The 23,944-nt window shown below is 42.2% G+C and overlaps 1 protein-coding gene across 4 annotated transcripts in view; it reads left to right on the top strand.

The window, feature by feature from the left end:
• Window positions 1–23,944, top strand: part of LOC142277928 (uncharacterized) — a 154,413-nt gene that overhangs the window by 113,053 nt on the left and 17,416 nt on the right. The window contains exons 4-5 of one of the 4 annotated variants that reach the window (XR_012741008.1): window positions 2,299–2,399; window positions 5,110–5,169. The exons of 2 other annotated variants lie outside the window; for them this stretch is intronic. Coding sequence is in view for 1 of the 2 variants with exons in the window: in XM_075332649.1 (XP_075188764.1) it covers window positions 17,000–18,301 (1,302 nt within the window). In the remaining variant the exon portion in view is untranslated. Of the gene's footprint in view, window positions 1–2,298; window positions 2,400–5,109; window positions 5,170–16,999; window positions 18,308–23,944 lie in introns of those variants that run through there. One more of the 4 variants, XM_075332649.1, reaches the window with a different exon arrangement.

Here is a 23,944-nt window from a genome sequence, read left to right as displayed (position 1 = left end):
GAGGGTACCCCACGTAATATTTTGTATTTTTTAATCAAATAATTAAAAAAAAAAGGGGGTCATCCCCTCTATTTTTCATAACTAGCCAAGGTACAGCAGACAGATGAGGGTTGCAGCTGCTGCTGTTCCTGTACTGGATATGAAAAATGGGGGGGACCCCATGTTATTTTTTTTTTTACCCCCAAACCCCCCCCCGAACAATAAAAAAAAAAAACAGCTAACCAAGCTGGCTATATTGTTATTTCTTTCTATGTATTCTGTTCTTTCTTTGTATCTAATCTATATGTTCTTATTATCTATCTATCCATCCATCTAACTAATATTTCAATTTTTTACAATCTATCATGTATTCTAGCTATCTATCCATTATCCTTTCCTATCATATTTCGTTTCTCCTTCAAAAAACGCAATGACAAAAAACGCACTAAAAACGCACCTACATTACAAGCGTTTTTGGGACATTTCCAGGCTCACTCTGACAAGGTGCAGTTTTGGTTGCAGTTTGTGTGCAGAAAAAAACTGCAGTGTGCGCATGTAGCCTTATATGACAATACAGCACAGAATAGCTTATAAAAAATGTTTGCGCTTATGTCGGACAACTTCTTTAGAGAAAATAAAAATTGAATAAAACTAATGTACCTCAAAAAGAAAGCTTTCAAAAATACACATTGTTGACTAAAACAATTATAAAATGACAGAAAAATAAGCATTAGGGCGTCCAAATTGTGAAGACAATGAAGGAAATCCCAATGTCATAATGTACCACACTAAGTGGATCCTGCCACGTCTGCTTCTATCCCTGCTGAACTGACTCCGGGGCCGCACGGGGGATATAGGAGGCGTAGAGGCCATGCATGGATTGGTCTCAGGGGCCACACGGCTCTGGTAGCAGAAGCGTCCATCTAGAACAGGGGTGGGCAATTAATTTTCCCATGGGGCCGCATGAGAAGTTGGGATGGCTTTAGAGGGCCGGGCTAATATAATTAACTCGGTTCCACTATATATATATATATATATATATATATATATATATATATATATATATATATATATATATATATATATATATATATATATATATATATATATATATATATATATATATATATAATGTGTGTGTGTATATATATATATATATATATATATATATATATATAATGTGTGTGTATATATATATATATATATATATATATATATATAATGTGTGTGTGTATATATATATATATATATATATATATATAATGTGTGTGTGTATATATATATATATATATATATATATGTATATATATATATATATATATATATATATAATACACAAAATGTATACATACATACATACACACACAATCCCCCATATACTACATCACTACACCCGCCACATATTACACCTGTAATATACATCCCTATACACTACACCTGTAATAAACTACACCTCTATATACTATACCACTATATACTACATCACTGCACCCCTATATACACCTGTAATATACTACATCACTATATACTACACCTGTAATAAACTGCAGCACTACATCACTATATACTACACCAGTGATAACTTACATCACTACACCCCTACATACACCTGTATTATACTACACCCCTATAAAACTATACCACTATATACTACACCCCCCCATATACCACACCTGTAAAACTACATTCCCATATACTAAACCACTACACCCCAACTATTTGTCAACAGTTAACCCCCTCCCCCCCATTGTCCCCGCAGGTTATTAGTAATCACTCGCCTCTCTTCTTATTGTCTCCTCCTCAGGCTCCTCCGTACGAGCCTCCTGCTGAGCAGCTTCACTTTCACATCCCCAGTCTGCGCCAATGCTGTATTCCTAGGAACCGCTGCCTCTCTCCATACGGCCCCCGCCACTGCAGCTTCTTCTCCTGCCGGGCGGGAACTTTTCAAATGACACACACGTGCCTTACTGACGATATCAGGGTGCGCGTGTGTCACAGAGAAAGGTGCCGGACAGCAACAGAGGAGAGATTCCTGCGTTCCGCTGCCTGCACTGACTGTGCGGAGCTGCAGGATCTGTCCTCTGTTTCCTACCCGGCACGCAGCGTGTGATGAGGGCAATCTGACCACAGGCCTCCCGGAGCCTGGAGCTCTGGAGAACAGGTCAGATTGCCCTCATCACTGACCGGCCAGCAAGGACGCCCTGAGCCAGGCGGGCCGGTCACAGAGAGTAGGCGGGCCGCCCCTTGCCCAGGTCTGATCTAGAACCTTCCACATGACTTTTCCTTCTGTCCGTGACTTTTACATTATTTATTTTACAGCTTTGAAATTCAGGGAAAAGATATGCAGAACGCTGCAGACACAATGGAAAAAGGAGAAATGGATGTGCGGAGTGATGAATGGAGTAGAGACCTTTCCACGGGTAACCTTCCTCAGTGAAGAGTCACCATTAAATATCAAGGAGAACAGTCACATTCCCAGCTGCAAGGAGAAAATGAAGTTACATTCTCCCTGCTGCCGCTCGTATACAGTCACCGATGCAGTGCAGGAAACAGTAACACTTACCGCTCACAGGCTGTCAGCCAAGGAACAAGAGGGTTGATTACTGTGCCCCCACTATGTAGTGAGTGGTGACTGTTACATCCTCTCCCACTGTGCTGGTGACTGGAAGTGAGCAGCTGCTGGGAGAATGTAGTTGCATTTTCTCCTTGCAGTCACTGTCACAATTTCTCCTCTGTCTTGTACGCAGTGAGTGACAATTTTGCCTCTCTATGGAATCAGGGCCGTGCCAAGCTGGTCGTTTGTTGAGCGACAGCTCAACTGTCCAATCTGAAACTGGGAGGCGCTTGGTTTCTTCAGGGGTTCCCTGTTCTGAGTGATTGATCAGTTACTGAGATGAGTAGTTAGTCCCAAAACCAGGGTATCACGGAGTTGCCGGGGTAACTGGAGAAGGGACCCCCCGAAACTGGCCCTCAGACTAAGGACTTTGTGCTGTCCCTTATCCCAGGGGTAGGCTTGATGGTATCCAGGTCTGGGCCGCCAGCGTAACACTAACTCCTGTCCAAACCCTGATCTAACACCCCCCCACCCCACTTACCGGCAAAGGAGATGCAAACCCCACAAAGGATCGCCATAAAGACCGGAATCACAGGAGCATAAACCGAAGGTATCATCTGCAGTAACAAGTAATATCTCAAACCTTAAATAGGGAGAACACAGCTGAATAGAAATTAGCCCCCCTCTCAAGGAGCCACAAACCACTCCACAGGACTGAAAAACGGTGTAAAAGACTCAGCTGAAGTTGAGCAACTAGTTTCAGGTTGCTTGTGAACAGAGTCCGACGCCAGCGCGTCTCCCTGCGAATGTGGGCCTCGGTTATCTGTGCTCTGATCTATAGCTCGGAGACCTTGGACCTCCTCTGACCATCCATTTGCCCATATCCGCTATCCTCCTGATATTCTGACCCCAGAGCTGACTATGCCTTTGTCTTTCCCCTTAGTTCACGGCATGCTCTCTTTGTATCTGACCCCGGAACGTTTGGCAACCCTGCCTCACGGCTTGTCCGTGAAGTGACTAGTGTCACACACTGTTCTAATAAACCAGATAGATATCATTTAAATGCTAGGTACTCAGATTACCACTATATCTGCAGGTAAATGGTATTTTTGTAGCTGTTTTAACCCAGAATGCTGCCTCAATTTGTATATAATATAAAACCAATTTTATTCAAATTCATTAAAACATTCAAAATTCGACCTGTGAAAAAATGTGACACATAAACAAAATCCCAGGACCATGGGACAGCTCCAATAGATCCTACCAGAAGAACAAAAACAATTGTTCCACAGAAAAATCACATTAACAGTACTGCCAGGGGAATAGTTTTTAAATGACCCTTGCTCTCTCTTTCCTCTGCCTGCCAATGGAGATGTAACTTAGGTCACACACACCCTAAAGGTAAAGAGGTGCCCCCATTCCTCGGCGGCTTTCCCTTCTAAGATATCCCTGATCTCCCTCTTGGTCGGGTAGAATCTACGGGGTTATACCATCAATAGTCAGGGAAAATCGGAAATAGCACTTATCTGAGAAATGTTCGGGTCAAAAGGTCCCTTAGCAGTATTTTTCTCATAACGTGAAGGTGTCCGGGCTTTCCATGGTCCTCAACCCAATAATATAAAATCACACAGCCTCGACGCGTTTCTCCCCATACAATTAATTGGGGTTCATCAGGAGACAATATTAGATATATGGCCCAATCGCCTGTGGAATAAAGAGATATCAACAAACCCCAAATCTAAACCATCATGCAGAATATCTTTAAATATTAGAAGGCAGGGATTACATACCAGAAAGCTGTTAAGGGGGCTACTCATTCCGCAGCACACACCTCTACATGTGGATGTATATCATAGACGCCTTGCCCTGCAGCTACCCTACCTTAAATACCCCCATGTAAAGTTTAATTGACCAGGTGATTGCCCCCGGGGATGCCCCATTACCATAGAAACCCCGGATCTTTATCATACGAACAATCACCATTCAGGGAGAAACGGAGCCCGCGCCGGAAGTAAATAAACCCACAAGACCCGTCCGGGTCACATGACCGCACAGGCTACGTCACCAGGTTGTCAGAGATTAGTTACAACCAGCGTGAGAGACCCGGATATGATGTGCGGTCCCAACCACCATGTATCCCAGCTGGTACCGCCCACGGGGGCGTCAACCCCGGAGTCACCTGACAGCATAATCCGTCCCCATCAGCTCCGAGGTGCATCCCCGCCCCCCTCAGCGTCACACAGGATCACAGTGTTTATCCATTTAAAGAATCTCTATCGATTCACATCATTCTAATCTTATAAATGTATACACTTATATAGATGTGTGGCAGCTTTTGTTTTGAGGAGGGAATCACCATTCTGACCCCGGAACGTTTGATAACCCTGCCTCACGGCTTGTCCATGCAGTGACTAGCGTCACGCACTGTTCTAATAAACCAGATAGATATCATTTAAATGCTAGGTACTCAGATTACCACTGTATCTGCAGGTAAATGGTGTTTTTGTAGCTGCCAGGTTTTCTTTTAAGTCCTTCTCGATATGTAACAAATTATTACATCCTATTGCTTCTTGCAGCTCAGAAGCTGAGTCTCCATTATTGCCAGCAGATGATGTCTATTCAGTTATTCAGTGGAGGTAAGCTTCACCGACTGCTGTTAACTTTTCGATCCTTGACAGCAGCATTTGCAGCTCGCAGCCTATGGGGTACAATGTTCCACATATCCAACGCCCCCAGCAACATTTATTATTGGGTGCATATGGGTTGCCATAATAGCTGGGGGTCTGCTAAAGACACCTTGCCCTATATAAGGGTACTCCTATGATCTCCACACCTAGATACATTCCTTCAGTGGTGTAGATTTCAAAATGAGAATTTTATGGGGTGTTTCCACTGTTTAGGCACATCAAGGGCTTTACAAACGTGACATGGCATCCTCTAGTTCAGCTAATTTTGTGCTCCAAAAGTCAAATTGTGCTCCTTCCCTTCCGAGCCCTGCCGTGGACCCAAGCAATAGTTTTACACCATATATGGGGTATCAGCATACACATGAGAAATTGCACAACAGAATTATATGGTCCATTTTCTCATCTTACCCTTGGGAAAATAAAAATTTGTGGTTAAAGCAACACTTTTGTGGGAAAAATTAAAATATTTTATTTTTTTCCTTCCATATTGCTTTTATTTCTGTGACGTATCTAAAGTGTACTTTGGCATTACATTACTGCTGTAGGAATATTACAAAAAAGGGATAAATACATAGCTAATGTGAAAAATGAGTAAAAAGACATAGGTATTGCATTACTGCTTCAGAGATATTTGCAAAGAGAGATTCTTAGCTTATGTATTGGCCAATCCATGTGAGCCCGATAACCTCGACAAGGTGATCTCAATATATTGGGAACCTAACCTTAAATGCCTCTGTGTGATTAAAAATCTGCATGTCTGCTTCCTGGCTAAATAAGATGGTGGACACACCCTGGCTATAGGGCAGAGTGCTTGGTCAGGTGCTTGTCAAGGTTATTGGGCTCACATGGATTGGTCAATAAATAAACTAAAAAATTGTTTTAAAGAACTGAAGTCCTCAGTGGTTGATACCTTTTTAATGGTGTTAAAGCCAGGGTCTTTTTTCCTCTCAGGTAGCTGGGACGGACCGGCCGGTTGTGAGAGCACCCTTAAAACACCATAAAGACAGGGACTTATAGTGGTTCAAATCAGCTCTGCCTTTATTAGAGTTGATGGTTCTTTTATACCTTTCAAACCGATTACACAATACGAGACACGTGATATGATTATACAACTTCAGATTATACCAAATATAGTCATTTGGAAATTATTCATGATATCATCACATATGGAAAGGATCAATGTTTCAATGCCAGAAAAGGATTAATATTTCAAGCCAAAGATATGTAATAAAAAGTGTTTTAAGAGATGTGTTCAATCAACCCTGTCAACCAAGCGCCAGGTCAAGATGACCGTATAAACAATAAAAGAATAGCAGATGTGGAATAGTCATAGCAGATGTGAAATAGAACATCAATTACTCATTCCAAACTTGCATAATGGATTGCGTAATGATTTCATAACTCATTGCATAACTATATTAGAATACAATGACCTTCTATAACTTCTATACTATGAGATACAAAATGGCTTCTCTAACAATTCCCCTCTTTTGATTAATTATGTTCTATCTCATCTGTCCCTTCCTATAGGGTAGACCGCAGAGACTTGTCCTACATTCATAATACACTAGGCTTTCCCTACGCGCATTATGGGGCCCTGCCATTCAAACGTGCTCTGTGGGATCGGCCTACATGTCCCTATACCCATCCTATCTACTGTTCCTAGAGGGGAACATATACTTAAGGCTATATAAGGCTATAGGCTATATATGTAGTATAATATCATATATGTATGTTCTACCAGTTTATTCATTATGTAAATGTGGTATATGTTTGTATAGTCCTTATAGTGTGTTTATATATCACACACTTTGTGGTGTAACTTTATAGAGTCTTTATAGTGTGTTTATATATCACACACTTTATGGTGTTTTACACAATATTAAAGTTCTTTTCATGCTGATGTTCTTGCATCTTGTGGTCAAACGATTCCATAGGACTTCCACAGTAGGCACAGTCGGTTAAGTCTGCCAGGGTATCTTTGTCACATATCATACATCTGCATCTCTTTGTGGTTGTTATGGTCATCATTACTTGAGTTTGGAGGGATTCAATATCAATAGCTTCTCTCTTTTGGGGTTTGCATGTTCCTGAAAAACAGCTACAATTAGCTCCTAGAATTTTCTTTACAAGCATTACAAACAATTTTACCAATACTGCAATTACTAATATTATAAATGCTCCTTGAATGACATAATGTATTATCCCTGTGATCCATCCACCTACACCCTTGAATAGATTCAGTGGGTTTAACCAGGAAAGCCATTCAGGGAAGGGTAGTTCACTCAATGCATTGGCTTCCTTAAATCCCTTTTTAAGTCTTTCTGCTTGGTTTATATCATGTGTAACCTGCATCAGTCCTTCAGGGTTTATGAAGTGACAACATGAAGGTCCCACCACCTGACAAAAACCTCCACTAGAAGCAGTGAGATAATCAAGTACCATAGAATGTTGATTGGTAATGATAATGAGCTGCTTCGTGTAGGCTGATTCTATATTTATAGCATCAAATAATAGATCAGTCACATTATCAAAAATATCTCCTAGTTCTTGAATCATTTGGGCATTTCTCATATTCCCCAACATTACTCCTAATGGACCTGTCAGTACCATTCCTGCCTGCATGTACCATGGTGTACTAAACAAATGCTTCTGTGTCTGTTTGCTAGATTTTGTGTCAGTTACACGTTTTGCAAGCATGTGTTGAGGAATGTTTTTGTATGGGAAATCATTCTCACTCCATACCCATGTTGCAGGTTCCAATCTAGCCAATGTACAGGTTCCCTCCGCTCCCTTTGGAATCCATCTATAAGCTTTTTCCCATCTTTGTAGGGATATACAAGGAGATCTGGTACAATACAGATTTTGGTTTGGGGCATAACCCCTTATTTCAAAACTATCTTTTACTATTTGATTGGGTATGGGGGTTACAAAACAAGACATGATATTAATATATATTCATGATACATTACAAATTTATTGTCCCGCTGTTTGTTCCTAAGAGGAGAACAACATATAGAAAGAGAAGCAGTACACAATACTTCCCTAATGCCATTTCTTTAATCTTTGTGAACCCTCCTGCAATGGGATGTATGGACTTTTACTGAAGTTGGTGTACTAAGTTGGACTTGGTGTAGATCCAAGTCTCCCCCACACGCCTCCAGACCGTCACCCAATCCCCCAAACTTCAGAGAATGTGTGCCAGATTGGAAGGATCTGGAATGAAACTGAAATCAACTGTTTATTACATGGTATTACATATTTAATTAATCATTTATATATTAAAAATTACACGTCTAATTACTGGATCTGTGAACAAAAATTACATTTTGTACCCTTTTATCTTTTATCTTTTATACATATCTTATATATACAATTTCTATCATGTGCTTTTCTAGTAATAACATATCATTTTCTGCACTGGATTGCCTCTGACCAAATCTGGGAAGAAATCCACAGAACACGCACAAACTTGACGATACACTTGCTTATGGTATATCACTATAATTTATCTGCGATCTCTGAGATGGGAAGAGCCAATGCAGGGTATATTTCTATGAACTATACAGTTTTCCTTCTTACATTATTTTGGGCATGTGTCTTACAAGTCTGGGTAAATCTGGACTAAATTCTGGTGTCACCCATACCTTGTTTTTTTTTAAGACACACTCTTATATCCGTTTTTCACAGAGAATTCCTTATTAATCTATTGGTTACCTGGACCATCAATAAGAAGAGAGCTTATGGCAGAGAAATATTACCGCCCTGTATCCACAGACCTCAGTCAGCTGGGCTTCCTGCGTCTCTATCTCCACTCCTCGTTGAATTTCTTGTACCTGTAGGGATTTAAGAACACAAGAAGTGGCAGACGTCACAGACGTGACAGGAGCCACCAAGGTGGTCTGTACAGGGAAAGATGGAAAACTCTCAACTCTAGGCCCGGTTATTATTTCTTTCTTAACTACACCTGTGTAAGCATCTTTTTGTGCTCCATCACTGTCAGCTCAGGTCTAGACTTTATCTTCATTGTACCTGGCTTATTTAATAACAGGAGAGCAATAACAGGGGAACCTTCATTCGGGCTCATACGTATTCTACAGTTTTTCTTATTTCAGTTGACATTGTAAGGACCTTTAACTATCTTACCCAGTTCTGCTTTTCCCATTCAGAGAGGGCCTCATCATCACTTCCTTCTATATTAATATAGGCAAGAAGGGAGTGGTTTAAATTTTAATTATTTCGTGCTGTGTAAACCGTAGCATTTCCAGTGCAGAAGCGACCAATCATCTGTAAAAACAAAGCTAAAAATACGTCATCATATCATTCTTACAACATTACCTCCAACCAGTTAATAGTCTTCAGCATTTATACTTTATATGGATATGGTCAAAAATACTAAACAAAACAATTATATTTTCATTTTTCTGCTTAATAGACATGTTTCATAGTGGCTATTACAAGGGAAGTGCTACTATACTACTAGAGTATATAATAGATAACCTCCCTTCCCCCCTTTTGTATATTTATTCACTCAAAATTTACAAACAATTTGTCTCTATCACTCAAAATTTACAAACAATTTGTCTCTAAACTTCATTTATCATCTGTGTCGAATAACAAAGTAGCTGGATTAAATATTATGAGTAGAGCTACCTTACACTTTGCTAGTCAGTTCATTTAATAAATATTTTGTCAATACTTGAAATAGTAATTACTATACTGAGTATAGTGCCTTGTATTTCTAATGTGTATTACCAAATTAACATTAACATACTTCCTTTGCACGGGTAACCACCACTGGAACATATATATACACAAATATTTATACATACATATCCCACTGGATGGTGTTTTTTCCCTAAATTATAACAAAACAAATAAAATGAGATATTTTCCAGTCATGAATTATGAATCCACGGAGAATGTCACCTCCTCAGCATCACAAAACCCCTCTTTTGATTTTAGAGTTTTGCTGTTAGAATTTTAGAATTTTGTTCCCGTTACATGCTGCCAGCACATAAAATAGTTTTGTGACACTGAAGGAATGACACTCCCCAACTCACAACCCACCAATTACTCCAATCCTGTTCTTTTAGATAATTTTCTACCTGTTTTGTAATGGCTTCCATTCTGCTTTCTACTCAGGGGATATTATTTTATACACAAATATACAGGTACCTTAATTTTGATGATGGTTCTCATTCAGCTTGCTTTCATCTATTTAAATCAAAGACATCATTACAACAAGCATAGATTTCGGCATTGGTCCTGTAACAGTGATTCTATTTTTTATAATGAACTATTCTAGCATTTTTGTTTATTAATTAGTATAAGGCTTATTCTCATATCTATTATACTATACAAATCTTTGCTAGTGGGAAGGGTTACCTGTGCAGTGGCTATGGAGCCATCTACAGGTTTGACCCTAATTATTTGCTTTCCTTGGGGGCTGCCTATTTCCCAGTCTCAGTATGTTGTTTTTATGATTGCAACCTATATCTGTTCTAACAAATGCTCCCTTTCTCTGTACCTCCCGTTGTTGCCCTTTTCTTCTTATCCTGTAACAGTCTCGTTTATAGTGTCCCCTTTTTCCACATCCAAAACACAATCCCTTTTCTTTATACTCAAAGTCTGGCATATTATCCATTCTACGCTCAGTCTGTAATCCTTCCACTGATCTTTTTACCGCATTATCAAATGCTCTTGAGTGTATGTTTACCATTACAGGGGTTTGTTCCTGAGCTTTCTTTTTCATCATCTGATCTTCTATAGCTCTTATCATGTGCAATGATTGTTCAAGTGGTACACATTTATAGTCTATACATGTTCTTACTACTTCTTTTCTAAGATCTCTCCTTAACCCTTCCTTAAACATACCCTTAAAGAGCGCTCTTTCTTTAAAGTCAAAGGACTTTAAGTCATAACCATTATCTGTAAAAAGGGAAACACATCGAGCATGATATTTGTCTACTCTTTCATCTTGCCCTTGAAACATTTCTGAACACAATATATCAACAAACTTCTCCTCTGATATCTTAAGTCTATCCTCATTGTCATGGTCATTTATAAGAGGATGATGGCGTTCAGAAGTCCGGAGCCACGCTGCAACTTGAGCATGGTATCCGTGCTTCTGAATCCATTGGTAATTCTCTCGGCCGAACTGCTGCCACCGGCAAAAATCTAAACAACCTGTCTTAGGCATCCCCGCCTTCTTCAATATTTTAGCACTGTTCTTAACTGCTTTTTCTCCATTCTCCCTTCTGACCAAGTCAATCATCTTGAATCTTTGATCCATACTGTTTGACCTAGTAGAATGTCTGGTAAGACTGGTTCCCATAGTGTGGTAGTTAAAAGGTAGCGGCCCTCCACCTCACACTATCTGCTGATCTGCCCAAAGGGTAGCGATCCCTTGGCTAGCAGTTCAAGCGGTTGACTTATGTCGGCTAGCTACTAATTCCTTTCCGCTAGCTACTAACCCTTCCCTGAATCTAGTATTTACTGGCTAGCAGTCAACGAGAACCCCTATCTTTCAAGGTAATCAAACCAGTTTGTCTTTCTTTTCTAATATACCATTGTCTAAGCTAGTAAAGACACGCAAACAAATACAACACAACTCCAATTGCAATAGCTATATATTCCTCATTCCTCAGAATCATCTGATGCTGACACTTCCATTCCTGAATCCACCCATGGTACAGGGTGTGCGTCTATTCTGATCTTATTCCCTGATCTTATGCTGGGGATACAAGATCCTGCTCGCTTTCGTGGTCTTGGTCTGCCACAGGCAGCACAATATTCACGCCAATCAGGATTTTGTTCTCCGCACACACAAGTCCATCCTCCTGGTCCCGTTACTAGGGCTGAATCCACCCAGAGAGTGTAATCCAGTGGATCCTCTCTCATTCCCAGTCCAACAACTCTCTATATATCTTCTATTGCAACTTTACCTTACAAATACAACGTTACTAAGCAAAGACAATGTTCACCATTCCTAACAAATTATATGCAGCTCAAACCATACCTCTAAATATCAGAGATGTAAAACAACTGTTAACAATATATACTAGACTAGATCTTCTGTTTTTGCTCATCTAGAAACAAATGACATACTTCTAACTCAGTTAATACACGGCATTCCAATTCTATGAGCTCTGTTCAGCGAGTGCTCTGTACAGCGAGTGCGGGTTATAAGGTCACAACGCTGCAGTCTCCGTTCTCCCCCCTCACTTTTCACTGCAAGTCTTTGACTATACAGGGGAAAGTGACAGAATTCTATCACACCTAATATCAAAAAAACAACTTCAATATATCAGATTGAAAAGGTAATAAGGAAAAGTAGCCAAGTATTATATTATTAGTTAGTGGGTTAGTATTGTGAAACAGATAAAGAAAGAAGACAGAAGAAGAAAGGAAAATCATTTAGCAGCACTACTTATATTACTTATATATAAAACACTTTGTTTTCAGCATATAGGACAAGACAAACAAACAATAAACATAAAGGCTACCTGAGGAATCGCGAGTTTCTCGTTTATATCCCCCGGAGACTGACTCATGCCCTCTACCCCCTCTTGAAGAGAAAATACGTTGAGATCAAAAAGATCAACTTACCTAGGTTTAGTATTTTCTGTTCAAGCGAGGATAACGCTGTGTTCAGTCTTAGACGGATGGAAAGGGGAAAGTCTGGGGTCCCAGTCATGGGGCTCGCTGAGGGCCTCCAACTGTTAAAGCCAGGGTCTTTTTTCCTCTCAGGTAGCTGGGACGGACCGGCCGGTTGTGAGAGCACCCTTAAAACACCATAAAGACAGGGACTTATAGTGGTTCAAATCAGCTCTGCCTTTATTAGAGTTGATGGTTCTTTTATACCTTTCAAACCGATTACACAATATGAGACACGTGATATGATTATACAACTTCAGATTATACCAAATATAGTCATTTGGAAATTATTCATGATATCATCACATATGGAAAGGATCAATGTTTCAATGCCAGAAAAGGATTAATATTTCAAGCCAAAGATATGTAATAAAAAGTGTTTTAAGAGATGTGTTCAATCAACCCTGTCAACCAAGCGCCAGGTCAAGATGACCGTATAAACAATAAAAGAATAGCAGATGTGGAATAGTCATAGCAGATGTGAAATAGAACATCAATTACTCATTCCAAACTTGCATAATGGATTGCGTAATGATTTCATAACTCATTGCATAACTATATTAGAATACAATGACCTTCTATAACTTCTATACTATGAGATACAAAATGGCTTCTCTAACAATGGCTAACTGAAAAGATGGAACTAAAGACACTTCTGAAGCAACGTGCACAACTGGACAGCGACATTTTTCTTATCCAAATGCAAAAAGGAGAATCTGATCCCCAAAGGACTTTGGATTACAAACCCAATTCTACATACCTAAAATCCCCATTATGCACAAAACCTTTGTCACAGGACTTCTGAGAGACTAAGGAACCACCTTTTGCATGTCTTCTACAGCATCAAGAGTAAAATCCAGAGGGAATTTGAAACACAAAGGAAGACGCTTCCAGAAAGCACAGAGCAAAAAGTACAACACTACTACTACAGACTACGAACCTTTCTGATCCACAACAAGGAAAAGAAACTACATTGACTGCGCCTCAATTCTGGACTTAATACAAACAGGTTGAGAACAAAGCCAAAACCTAACAACTTGGACAACCACTCCATTCAAGACACAAAAGCATCTAACTGTGTTATCAATCTCTCGGATTATAAACCCAACAAAGTGGAACTTGCTGTGGTTTCTAGGGGACTCTCATTTTGTCCTACTAAAGCTCTAGACAAAACTGAACTCTGCAGCGACATGGAAGATTACTTCAGGAGACTGCGTCTGAGGGAATATTTTAACGATGCAGATGTTTCAGAATCCACCCAGACTGAAGGAAGACTGATCTTGACAACCAGGAAAAGGTCAGATTGGACACCTCCACCAGGACGCAACCTTCATTTGGATAACTATATAGACACTTTCAGACATTTGGTAAAATCCAGTATCCTAGACACACAAGGGAGGCAACCATCCAACATCAGTGCCCAGGAGAGAAAGTCCATAAAATCTTTGAAAACCAACAAAGAAATCATCATTAAACCTGCAGACAAAGGGGGTGCAATAGTCATGATGAACAAATCACACTACATGAATGAAGCACACAGAGAACTGATGGACACACGCTACTATAAAAAATTGGAGTCTGACCCTACACAGGACTATTACAAGGAACTTAACAAGTTGGTCTCTTGTCTGCCTGACATATCCTCAACAGCTGATGAACTGATACCGGTAAGTCCAAGAATAGGCACATTCTACATGCTTCCCAAAATTCACAAATCTGGAAACCCAGGAAGACCCATCATTTCATGTGTGGGCACTGGGCACTCTCACTGAACAAGTGTTTGGATGGGTAGAGAGTATCCTTAAACCCTTGGTAAGGGATACAACCAGCTACATCCAGGACACTACTGACCTATTGAGAAAACTATCAGCAATAGGTTCTCTACCAGAGGGAACCATCCTTGCCACCATGGATGTGGAATGCTTGTACTTTAATATTCCACACCAGGATGGATTGAATGCCTGCAAACTCTTCCTGGAAAATACAGGAACTTATACCGATTCTGTAGTGAAGCTTACAAAATTCATCCTCACCCATAATTACTTTGCATTTGACAATAACGTATAGCTACAGGAGACTGGGACTGCAATGGGAAGCAAAATGGTACCACAATATGCAAATCTTTTCATGGCCAAGCTTGAGAGTGACTTTTTATCCTCTTGTCCTATCAGGCCTCTGGCCTACTACCGTTACATTGACGATATTTTAATCATCAGGACAGAGTCTGAGGAGCAGCTGAAGACCTTCCATGAACACTTTAATCCATTTCATCCCACCATCAACCTAACACTCAACTACTCCTGCACTGAAATCAACTTCTTGGACACCATCATTAAACTACGGAACAATGAAATAGAGACATCCCTGTACAAGAAGCCAATTGACCGTCCAACATACCTGAAATGGGACAGTTTTCATCCAAAACACAAACTCTATAGTGTACAGCCAGGTTATCGGGTACAATCGGATATGTTCCAACAGTACAGATAGAGACAATCACCTTGAGGGCCTCAGAAAGACCTTTCTGAATCAAGGCTACCACCCAAGAACAATTGAAAACCAGATTACAAGAGCCACCAGAATATCAAGAAACCATCTCCTACATTATAAAACTAAAGAAAACAACCGGGTCCCTCTTGCAATCACCTACAATCCACATCTGGAGGTGTTAAGAGGAACTGCATGGAAACTACAACCATTACTGCAAAAAGATGCCCGGTTAAAATCTATCTTTCCAGCCCCCCCACTTCTGTGTTTTAGACAGCCCCCAAATCTAAGAAGCTTCATTGTCAAAAGCTCCCTGTCCTCTCAAACAGGAACACTTCCCTGCAACCAGAAAAAATGTAAGACCTGTCCATTTATATTGACAACGGACAAGATAAAGATTCCCAGATCACATCAGGACTACAAGATCCCAGGTACCTTCAGCTGCACCACAACCAATGTGGTGTACTTAATTATATGTACCAAATGTCCAACTGGGGGTCTGTATGTAGGGGAGACAGGACAACCACTCAGGACAAGAATGAATTCTCATCGCCACACTATTAGAGAAAAAAGGATAGATCTACCTGTGGCCAAACATTTTTGTAACCCAGACCACAGCATCATGGACATGAAATTGCTGGTATTGAAAGGAAACTTCAAGTCCCAGAGAGATAGGAGACTATGGGAGTACAAACTTATGATGACCTTTGACACATTCAGAGCAGAAATGAATGTGTCTCATGGATTCATGTCTTTTTACATCAATTAAGAGATGTGTTCCTCAGACCATCCGGGGGCATCACAGCCCTGGACCAGACCTCAATCAGAGGTCACTAAAACTTTCACCCTGAACTGCAGCAGCAATATTTATGGCCACAACAGTTTGTCCTCTTGCCATAATGATAGTTCTGCTTCACATAACTTTTTATTTACTGCCCCATTCTATGTCATGTTGTGTATAAATATGTGACTCTTCAGATTTTGTGTTATATTGAGCCTGAAGAAGAGACCTGAGTAGTCTCGAAAGCTTGCTATTATTACCATCTTTTCAGTTAGCCATTAAAAGGTATCAACCACTGAGGACTTCAGTTCTTTTAAACAATTTTTTATCTCTACTGGCTAACACGGTACAAAGATATATTTTACCTGTGCATAAACTAAGAATCTCACTTTGCAAATATCTCTAAAGCAGTAATGCAATGCCTGTCGTTTTACTCATTTTTTCTCATTACCTATGTATTAATCCCTTTTTTCTAATATTTCTACAGCAGTAATGCAATGCCAAAGTATCCATATATTATTGTGTGCCACTGGATATGCTTTTGTAGATATGTTTTATTGAATGTCATTTTGAGCACTTCAAAGGGTGCAGTTTTTAAAATGTCATTTTGGGTATCTTCTGCCGCATAGGCCTTTTAAAGTAGAACACTACACACTTTGGAATTTGTATGGATTTATGTGTGTCTGTGTATGTTTGAGGTTATATTATTAAAAGCTTATAACTTCAATTTTATTCATGGCAGATGACAGTACCAGGAGTTCCACACAGAATGCTAAGGGAAGTGAAAGTAACACAGAAGCGAAGCCATATTCATGTTCAGAATGTGGGAAATGTTTTGCTCAGAAATCACAGCTCATTACACATGAGCGAATTCACACAGGAGAGAAGGCATATTCATGTTCAGAATGTGGGAAATGTTTTGCTCAGAAATCAGATCTCAGTACACATGAGAAAATTCACACAGGAGTGAAGCCATATTCCTGTTCAGAATGTGGGAAATGTTTTGCTCAGAAATTAGCTCTCATTACACATGAGAGAATTCACACAGGAGAGAAGCCATATTCATGTTCAGAATGTGGGAAATGTTTTGCTCAGAAATCAGTTCTTGTTAAACATGAGAGAATTCACACAGGAGCGAAGCCTTATTCATGTGCAGAATGTGGGAAATGTTTTGCTCAGAAATCAGATCTCAGTACACATGAGAAAATTCACACAGGAGTGAAGCCATATTCATGTTCAGAATGTGGGAAATGTTTTGCTTTGAAATCAATTCTTGTTAAACATTTGAAAATTCACACAGGAGAGAAGCCATATTCATGTTCAGAATGTGGGAAATGTTTTACTCAGAAATCAGATCTTGTTAGACATGAGAGAATTCACACAGGAGAGAAGCCATATTCATGTTCAGAATGTGGGAAATGTTTTACTCAGAAATCAGATCTTGATAAACATGAGAGAATTCACACAGGAGAGAAGCCATATTCATGTGCAGAATGTGGGAAATGTTTTGATCGGAAATCAAATCTCATTACACATGAGAGAATTCACACAGGAGAGAAGCCATATTCATGTTCAGAATGTGGGAAATGTTTTGCTCAGAAATCAGTTCTTGTTAAACATGAGAGAATTCACACAGGAGCGAAGCCTTATTCATGTGCAGAATGTGGGAAATGTTTTGCTCAGAAATCAGATCTCAGTACACATGAGAAAATTCACACAGGAGTGAAGCCATATTCATGTTCAGAATGTGGGAAATGTTTTGCTTTGAAATCAATTCTTGTTAAACATTTGAAAATTCACACAGGAGAGAAGCCATATTCATGTTCAGAATGTGGGAAATGTTTTACTCAGAAATCAGATCTTGTTAGACATGAGAGAATTCACACAGGAGAGAAGCCATATTCATGTTCAGAATGTGGGAAATGTTTTACTCAGAAATCAGATCTTGATAAACATGAGAGAATTCACACAGGAGAGAAGCCATATTCATGTGCAGAATGTGGGAAATGTTTTGATCGGAAATCAAATCTCATTACACATGAGAGAATTCACACAGGAGAGAAGCCTTATTCATGTGCAGAATGTGGGAAATGTTTTGGTCTGAAATCACATCTCATTACACATGAGAGAATTCACACAGGAGTGAAGCCATAGTCATGAATAGAATGTCTGTTTTAGTAAATATTAATAGACTTTTACTATCTGTTAATAAAGAGTTCATTTTATGTCATTACGGTTGTGTACTTTTTATAATGGATCATTTGCAAATTAATCATCTTTTTACACATTTTTAATTTGGAGATTTTGTTTATAGCCAAGTTGTACGCTTTATTCATCGATTTGTATATTGCTTGAATGAGAGCAGAATCCATTTTGTTAAATCTACACTCCATTTTGTCTTTGTGTAAGTATCATGTCACACACAACGACAGCGACGACGACGTCGCTCCTAAGTCACCATTATCTGTGATGTAGCAGCGACCTTGATAGCAATGACGCTGTGTGTGACATCCAGCAACAACCTGGCCCCTGTTGTGAGGTCGCCGGTTGTTGCTGAATGTCCTGGACTATTTTTTCGTCGTTGCTATCCCGCTGTGAAGCACACATCGCTGTGTGTGTGACAGCGAGAGAGCAACAAACTGAATGTGCAGGGAGCCGGCTTCTGCGGACGCTGGTAACCAAGGTAAATATTGGGTAACCAAGGGAAGCCCCTTGCTTGGTTACCCGATATTTACCTTGGTTACTAGCATCCGCCGCTCTCACGCTGCCAGTGACGGCTCCTTGCACACGTAGCTGGAGTACAGATCGGGTAAATAAGCAAAGCGGTTTGCTTATTAACCCGATGTGTACTCTGGCTAGGAGTGCAGGGAGCCAGCTCTAAGCGGTGTGCGCTGGTAACCAAGGTAAATATCGGGTAACCAAGCGCTTGGTTACCCGATATTTACCTTAGTTACCAAGCGCAGCATCGCTTTCATGCGTCGCTGCTGGCTGGGGGCTGTGTTGGGAATGTCAGCTATGTTTTGGCTGCTGTGAGGCTCCCTCTTGTGGCTAGGAATGGTTTGGACAGAGACCAGGTGTGTTGAGCAATGGGCGTTTCCATTGCTAACTCTCTGCTTATTTAAACCCTTGTGTTGTGAATGCTAGTTATGTTTTGGCTGCTGGGAGGCTCCCTCTGGTGGCCAGGAATGGTTTGGACTTGGACCAGGTGTGTTGTCCAGTGGGTGTTTCCTTTGCTAACTCTCTGCTTATTTAAATCCTGGTCTGATTGCAGGCTGTTTCCGGATGTCAGTTGTTCTTTGTATCTCCAGCCTGCTTAATCCTGCTCTACACCACATCTTCCCCAGATAAGTGCTTGCTCTTTATTTATTGTCTGGTTCTTTTGTTTATCTGGGTTTGTCATTTGCTGTGGTTGGTTTCAGTTTATTTGCTTGCAGGGATTTTCCCCCTTAGTGGATTGTTGAGGAACTCCCTGCAGTTCTGTGTGGAGTATAGCTCCTTTGGGTCCATGTGTTTATGGCTTGTTGACTTTATGATTCTTGTTTTCTGTTCATTGGTATGACAAGGGCACCTGGTATAGGATATAGGACGGATTTCAGATCGTGCGATCTGAGGGCCTTTTTGTACTATCAGGAAGTTGGTATTTTGCAGGGTTTTTCTCTGGCCACCATCAGTCTCTTTCCTGTCCTTTCCTATTTTAGTCAGCGGGGGCCTCACCTTTTGCTAATCCTGTCATCTACCTGTGTATTGTGTTTTTCCTATATCACCGCAGTCTTTGAATGTGGGGGGCTAGCTATTCTTGTCTATTTTCTGAGGCAGAGAGTTATTCATCTTTCCTACCTTTAGGATAGTTAGTTCTCCGGCTGGGTTCGCGGTGCACAGGATGTTAGTTCACCCCTCGGCTACTTCTAGTTGTGATGGTTAGTAAGGGGATGGCAGCCAGATTAGTTGCCAATGCTCTTGTCACCTTTTGCCAATGATTTGTGGTGGTCTTCCATGGTTCCGGATCATAACAGCACTGGTCGCTGGTGAGATCTGCCTGTTTGACAGCTCACCAGCGACCATGTAACGATGCAGCAGCGATCATAAGGTCAAAATGTCGTCGTGATCGCTGCTGCGTTGCCACGTGTGACCTAGGCTTAGGGGTGCTTCACACATAGCGAGCTCACTGCCGAGATCGCTGCTGAGTCACGCTTTTTGTGACGCAGCAGTGACCTCATTAGCGATCTCGCTGTGTGTGACACTGAGCAGCGATCTGGCCCCTGCTGCGAGATCGCTGCTCGTTACACACAGCCCTGGTTCGTTTTCTTCAAAGCCGCTCTCCTGCTGTGACACACAGATCGCTGTGTGTGACAGCAAGAGAGCGACAAATGAAGCGAGCAGGGAGCAGGAGCCGGCGTCTGACAGCTGAGGTAAGCTGTATCCAAGATAAACATCGGGTAACCAAGGTTCCGGCTCCGGCTCTCTGCACATGTAGCTGCTGTACACATCGGGTTAATTAACCCGATGTGTACAGCAGCTAGGAGAGCAAGGAGCCAGCGCTAAGCAGTGTGCGCGGCTCCCTGCTCTCTGCACATGTAGCTGCATTACACATCGGGTTAATTAACCCGATGTGTACTGTAGCTAGGAGAGCAAGGAGCCAGCGCTCAGTGTGCGCGGCTCCCTGCTCCCTGCTCACACTGGTAACTAATGTAAACATCGGGTAACCATACCCGATGTTTACCTTAGTTACCAGTCTCCGCAGCTTCCAGACGGCGGCTCCGTGCAAGCGCAGCGTCGCTTGCACGTCGCTGCTGGCTGGGGGCTGTTCACTGGTCGCTGGTGAGATCTGCCTGTTTGACAGCTCACCAGCGACCATGTAGCGATGCAGCAGCGATCCTGACCAGGTCAGATCGCTGGTCGGATCGCTGCTGCATCGCTAAGTGTGAAGGTACCCTAAAGAGCCTGTACTGTATCTCCCCTAGTGTAATGCAACAGAGACCCTCTGTTTACTTTAGATAAGGGCTTGTATAGTTTCAGTTTCTTTTGTTAAAAGTGAAGTTCAGGAATGTGAAACTAAAAAGTTTATATAGTCTTATATAAATGAGTGATGATGATGTATTATTTTATTTGTTTGAGACAAAGGGAGAGCTATTTCTGATACTTTGTCTCAGAGGGGTGTCTCCTATATATACATACATACAAGATCTTTATAATTTAATTTAATTAGGACCACACACGCAAAATCTTATATGTCCCATGCTGATTGGCAACAATAAATCTGGTGCCTGAACAGCGACACACTATTTCTGAGAACCGCTGATCCAACCGTCTTGCCTTCCTCAAAAAGGCAACTCAAGCTGTATCAAAAGGTAGGAAGCTGGGGGGGCGTGGCCTGGCAATGGCTCGGAGCAGACGTGTGTGTGCTGAAAGTTCCTGGCACCCACGGGGGAATCTTGCCCTGCAGAGGAGCTATTTCGCCGGAGAAGGACTGTGCACGATCAAGGGTTAATGCTGGAGCTGCAGTGAGCTGCAGGGGCTTGTGGACAAGCATGATATGGGATCCCTAGGGAAGAGGTGAAGTGGAGCAGAGGGTCTGCAGGCTTTTGACCTAAGCAGGCCTGTCTTTAACGCTGGGAGAGCTGGTCGGTGCAGTCTGGAGTCCTCCATACAGGTAACAGTGAAGCTGAGCAGTGTGGATGCAACCTGTTTGTTATATTGCTGGCAGCTGAGCACATGTAGCTGAGAGAGGGTGGGGTGGGGTGAAGTGCAGGCCAATAGCAAGGGAAAGAAGTTTGCAGGAAGCTTTTACAGGTGCTAAAGGCCCCGTCACACTAAGCAACATCGCTAGCAACATCGCTGCTAACTAACAACTTTTGTGACGTAGCAGCGATGTTGCTAGTGATGTCGCTGTGTGTGACATCCAGCAACAACCTGGCCCTGCTGTGAGGTCGTTGGTTGTTGCTGAATGTCCTGGGCCATTTTTTAGTTGTTGCTGTCCCGCTGTGAAGCACAGATCGCTGTGTGTGACAGCGAGACAGCAACAACTAAATGTGCAGGCAGCAGGAGCCGGCTTCTGCGGAGGCTGGTAGCCACAGTAAACATCGGGTAACCAAGAAGCCCTGTCCTTGGTTACCCGATATTTACCTTTGTTACCATTCTCCGCCGCTCTCACTGTCAGTGCCGGCTCCTGCTCTGTGCACATGTAGCTGCAGGACACATCGGGTTAATTAACCTGATGTGTGCTGTAGGTAGGAGAGCAGGGGGCCAGCGCTAAGCATTGTGCGCTGCTCCCTGCTCTGTGCACATTTAGCTGCAGTACACATCGGGTAATTAACCCGATGTGTGCTGTAACTAGGAGAGCAAGGAGCCAGCGCTAAGTGGTGTGCGCTGCTCACTGCTCTGTGCAGCTGCACCCTGTACTCTATACCCTATATATGTACCCTGTGCAGCTGCACCCGGTGTGCGCTGCTCCCTGCTCTGTGCACATTTAGCTGCAGCACACATCGGGTAATTAACCCGATGTGTGCTGTAACTAGGAGAGCAGGGAGCCAGCGTTCAGTGTGCGCTGCTCTCTGCACGTGTAGCTGCGTGCGCTGGTAACCAAGGTAAATATCGGGTTGGTTACCCGATATTTACCTTAGTTACCAAGCGCAGCATCTTCCACGCGGCGCTGGGGGCTGGTCACTGGTTGCTGGTGAGCTCACCAGCAACTGGTGTAGCGACACTCCAGTGATCCCTGCCAGGTCAGGTTGCTGGTGGGATCGCTGGAGCGTCGCAGTGTGACAGCTCACCAGCAACCTCCTAGCAACTTACCAGCGATCCCTATCGTTGTTGGAATCGCTGGTAAGTTGTTTAGTGTGACTGGACCTTAGGGTGCCTCACACTTTAGCGATGCAGCAGCGATCCGACCAGCGATCTGACCTGGTCAGGATCGCTGCTGCATCGCTACATGGTCGCTGGTGAGCTGTCAAACAGGCAGATCTCACCAGCGACCAGTGACCAGCCCCCAGCCAGCAGCGACGTGCAAGCGACGCTGCGCTTGCACGGAGCCGGCGTCTGGAAGCTGCGGACACTGGTAACTAAGGTAAACATCGGGTATGGTTACCCGATGTTTACATTAGTTACCAGTGCACACCGCTTAGCTGTGTGTGCAGGGAGCAGGAGCTGGCATCGGCAGCGTGAGAGCTGCGGAGGCTGGTAACGAAGGTAAATATCGGGTAACCACCTTGGTTACCCGATGTTTACCTTGGTTACAGCTTACCGCAGGCTGTCAGACGCCGGCTCCTGCTCCCTGGACATTCAGGATTGTTGCTCTCTCGCTGTCACACACAGCGATGTGTGCTTATCAGCGGGAGAGCAACAATAAAAAAACGAATCAGGGCTGTGTGTAACGAGCAGCGATCTCGCAGCAGGGGCCAGATCGCTGCTCAGTGTCACACACAGCGAGATCGCTAATGAGGTCACAAAAACCGTGACTCAGCAGCGATCTCAGTAGCGATCTCGCTGTGTGTGAAGCACCCCTTAAGTGTAGCTGTCATGAGGAAATATTTGCATTGTTCAGAGTGAAGAGATAACACTAATTAGCCCCCGGCATCCTGGAGCGCTGAGGCTGACTCCTCACAGACGTGTGGAAGAATCTGATTACTCTGACCCCGCTACTATACACCATAAGGCTATGTGCACACACTGCGGTTTTTTGCGCAGCAAAAAAAGCGGCAAAAAACGCATGTGTTTTTACCGCGATTTGGTGCGTTTTTGGCTGCGTTTTGCTGCGTTTTTGATCTCTGCATTTTTCTGCGTTTTTCCAATGCATTGCAT

This window comes from Anomaloglossus baeobatrachus, unplaced genomic scaffold (assembly GCF_048569485.1).
Source record: "Anomaloglossus baeobatrachus isolate aAnoBae1 unplaced genomic scaffold, aAnoBae1.hap1 Scaffold_414, whole genome shotgun sequence".
NCBI classification, from domain to species: Eukaryota; Metazoa; Chordata; class Amphibia; order Anura; family Aromobatidae; genus Anomaloglossus; species Anomaloglossus baeobatrachus.
The sequence above is the reverse complement of the archived record's forward strand: the minus strand, read 5'-3'. Positions and strand labels throughout refer to the sequence as shown.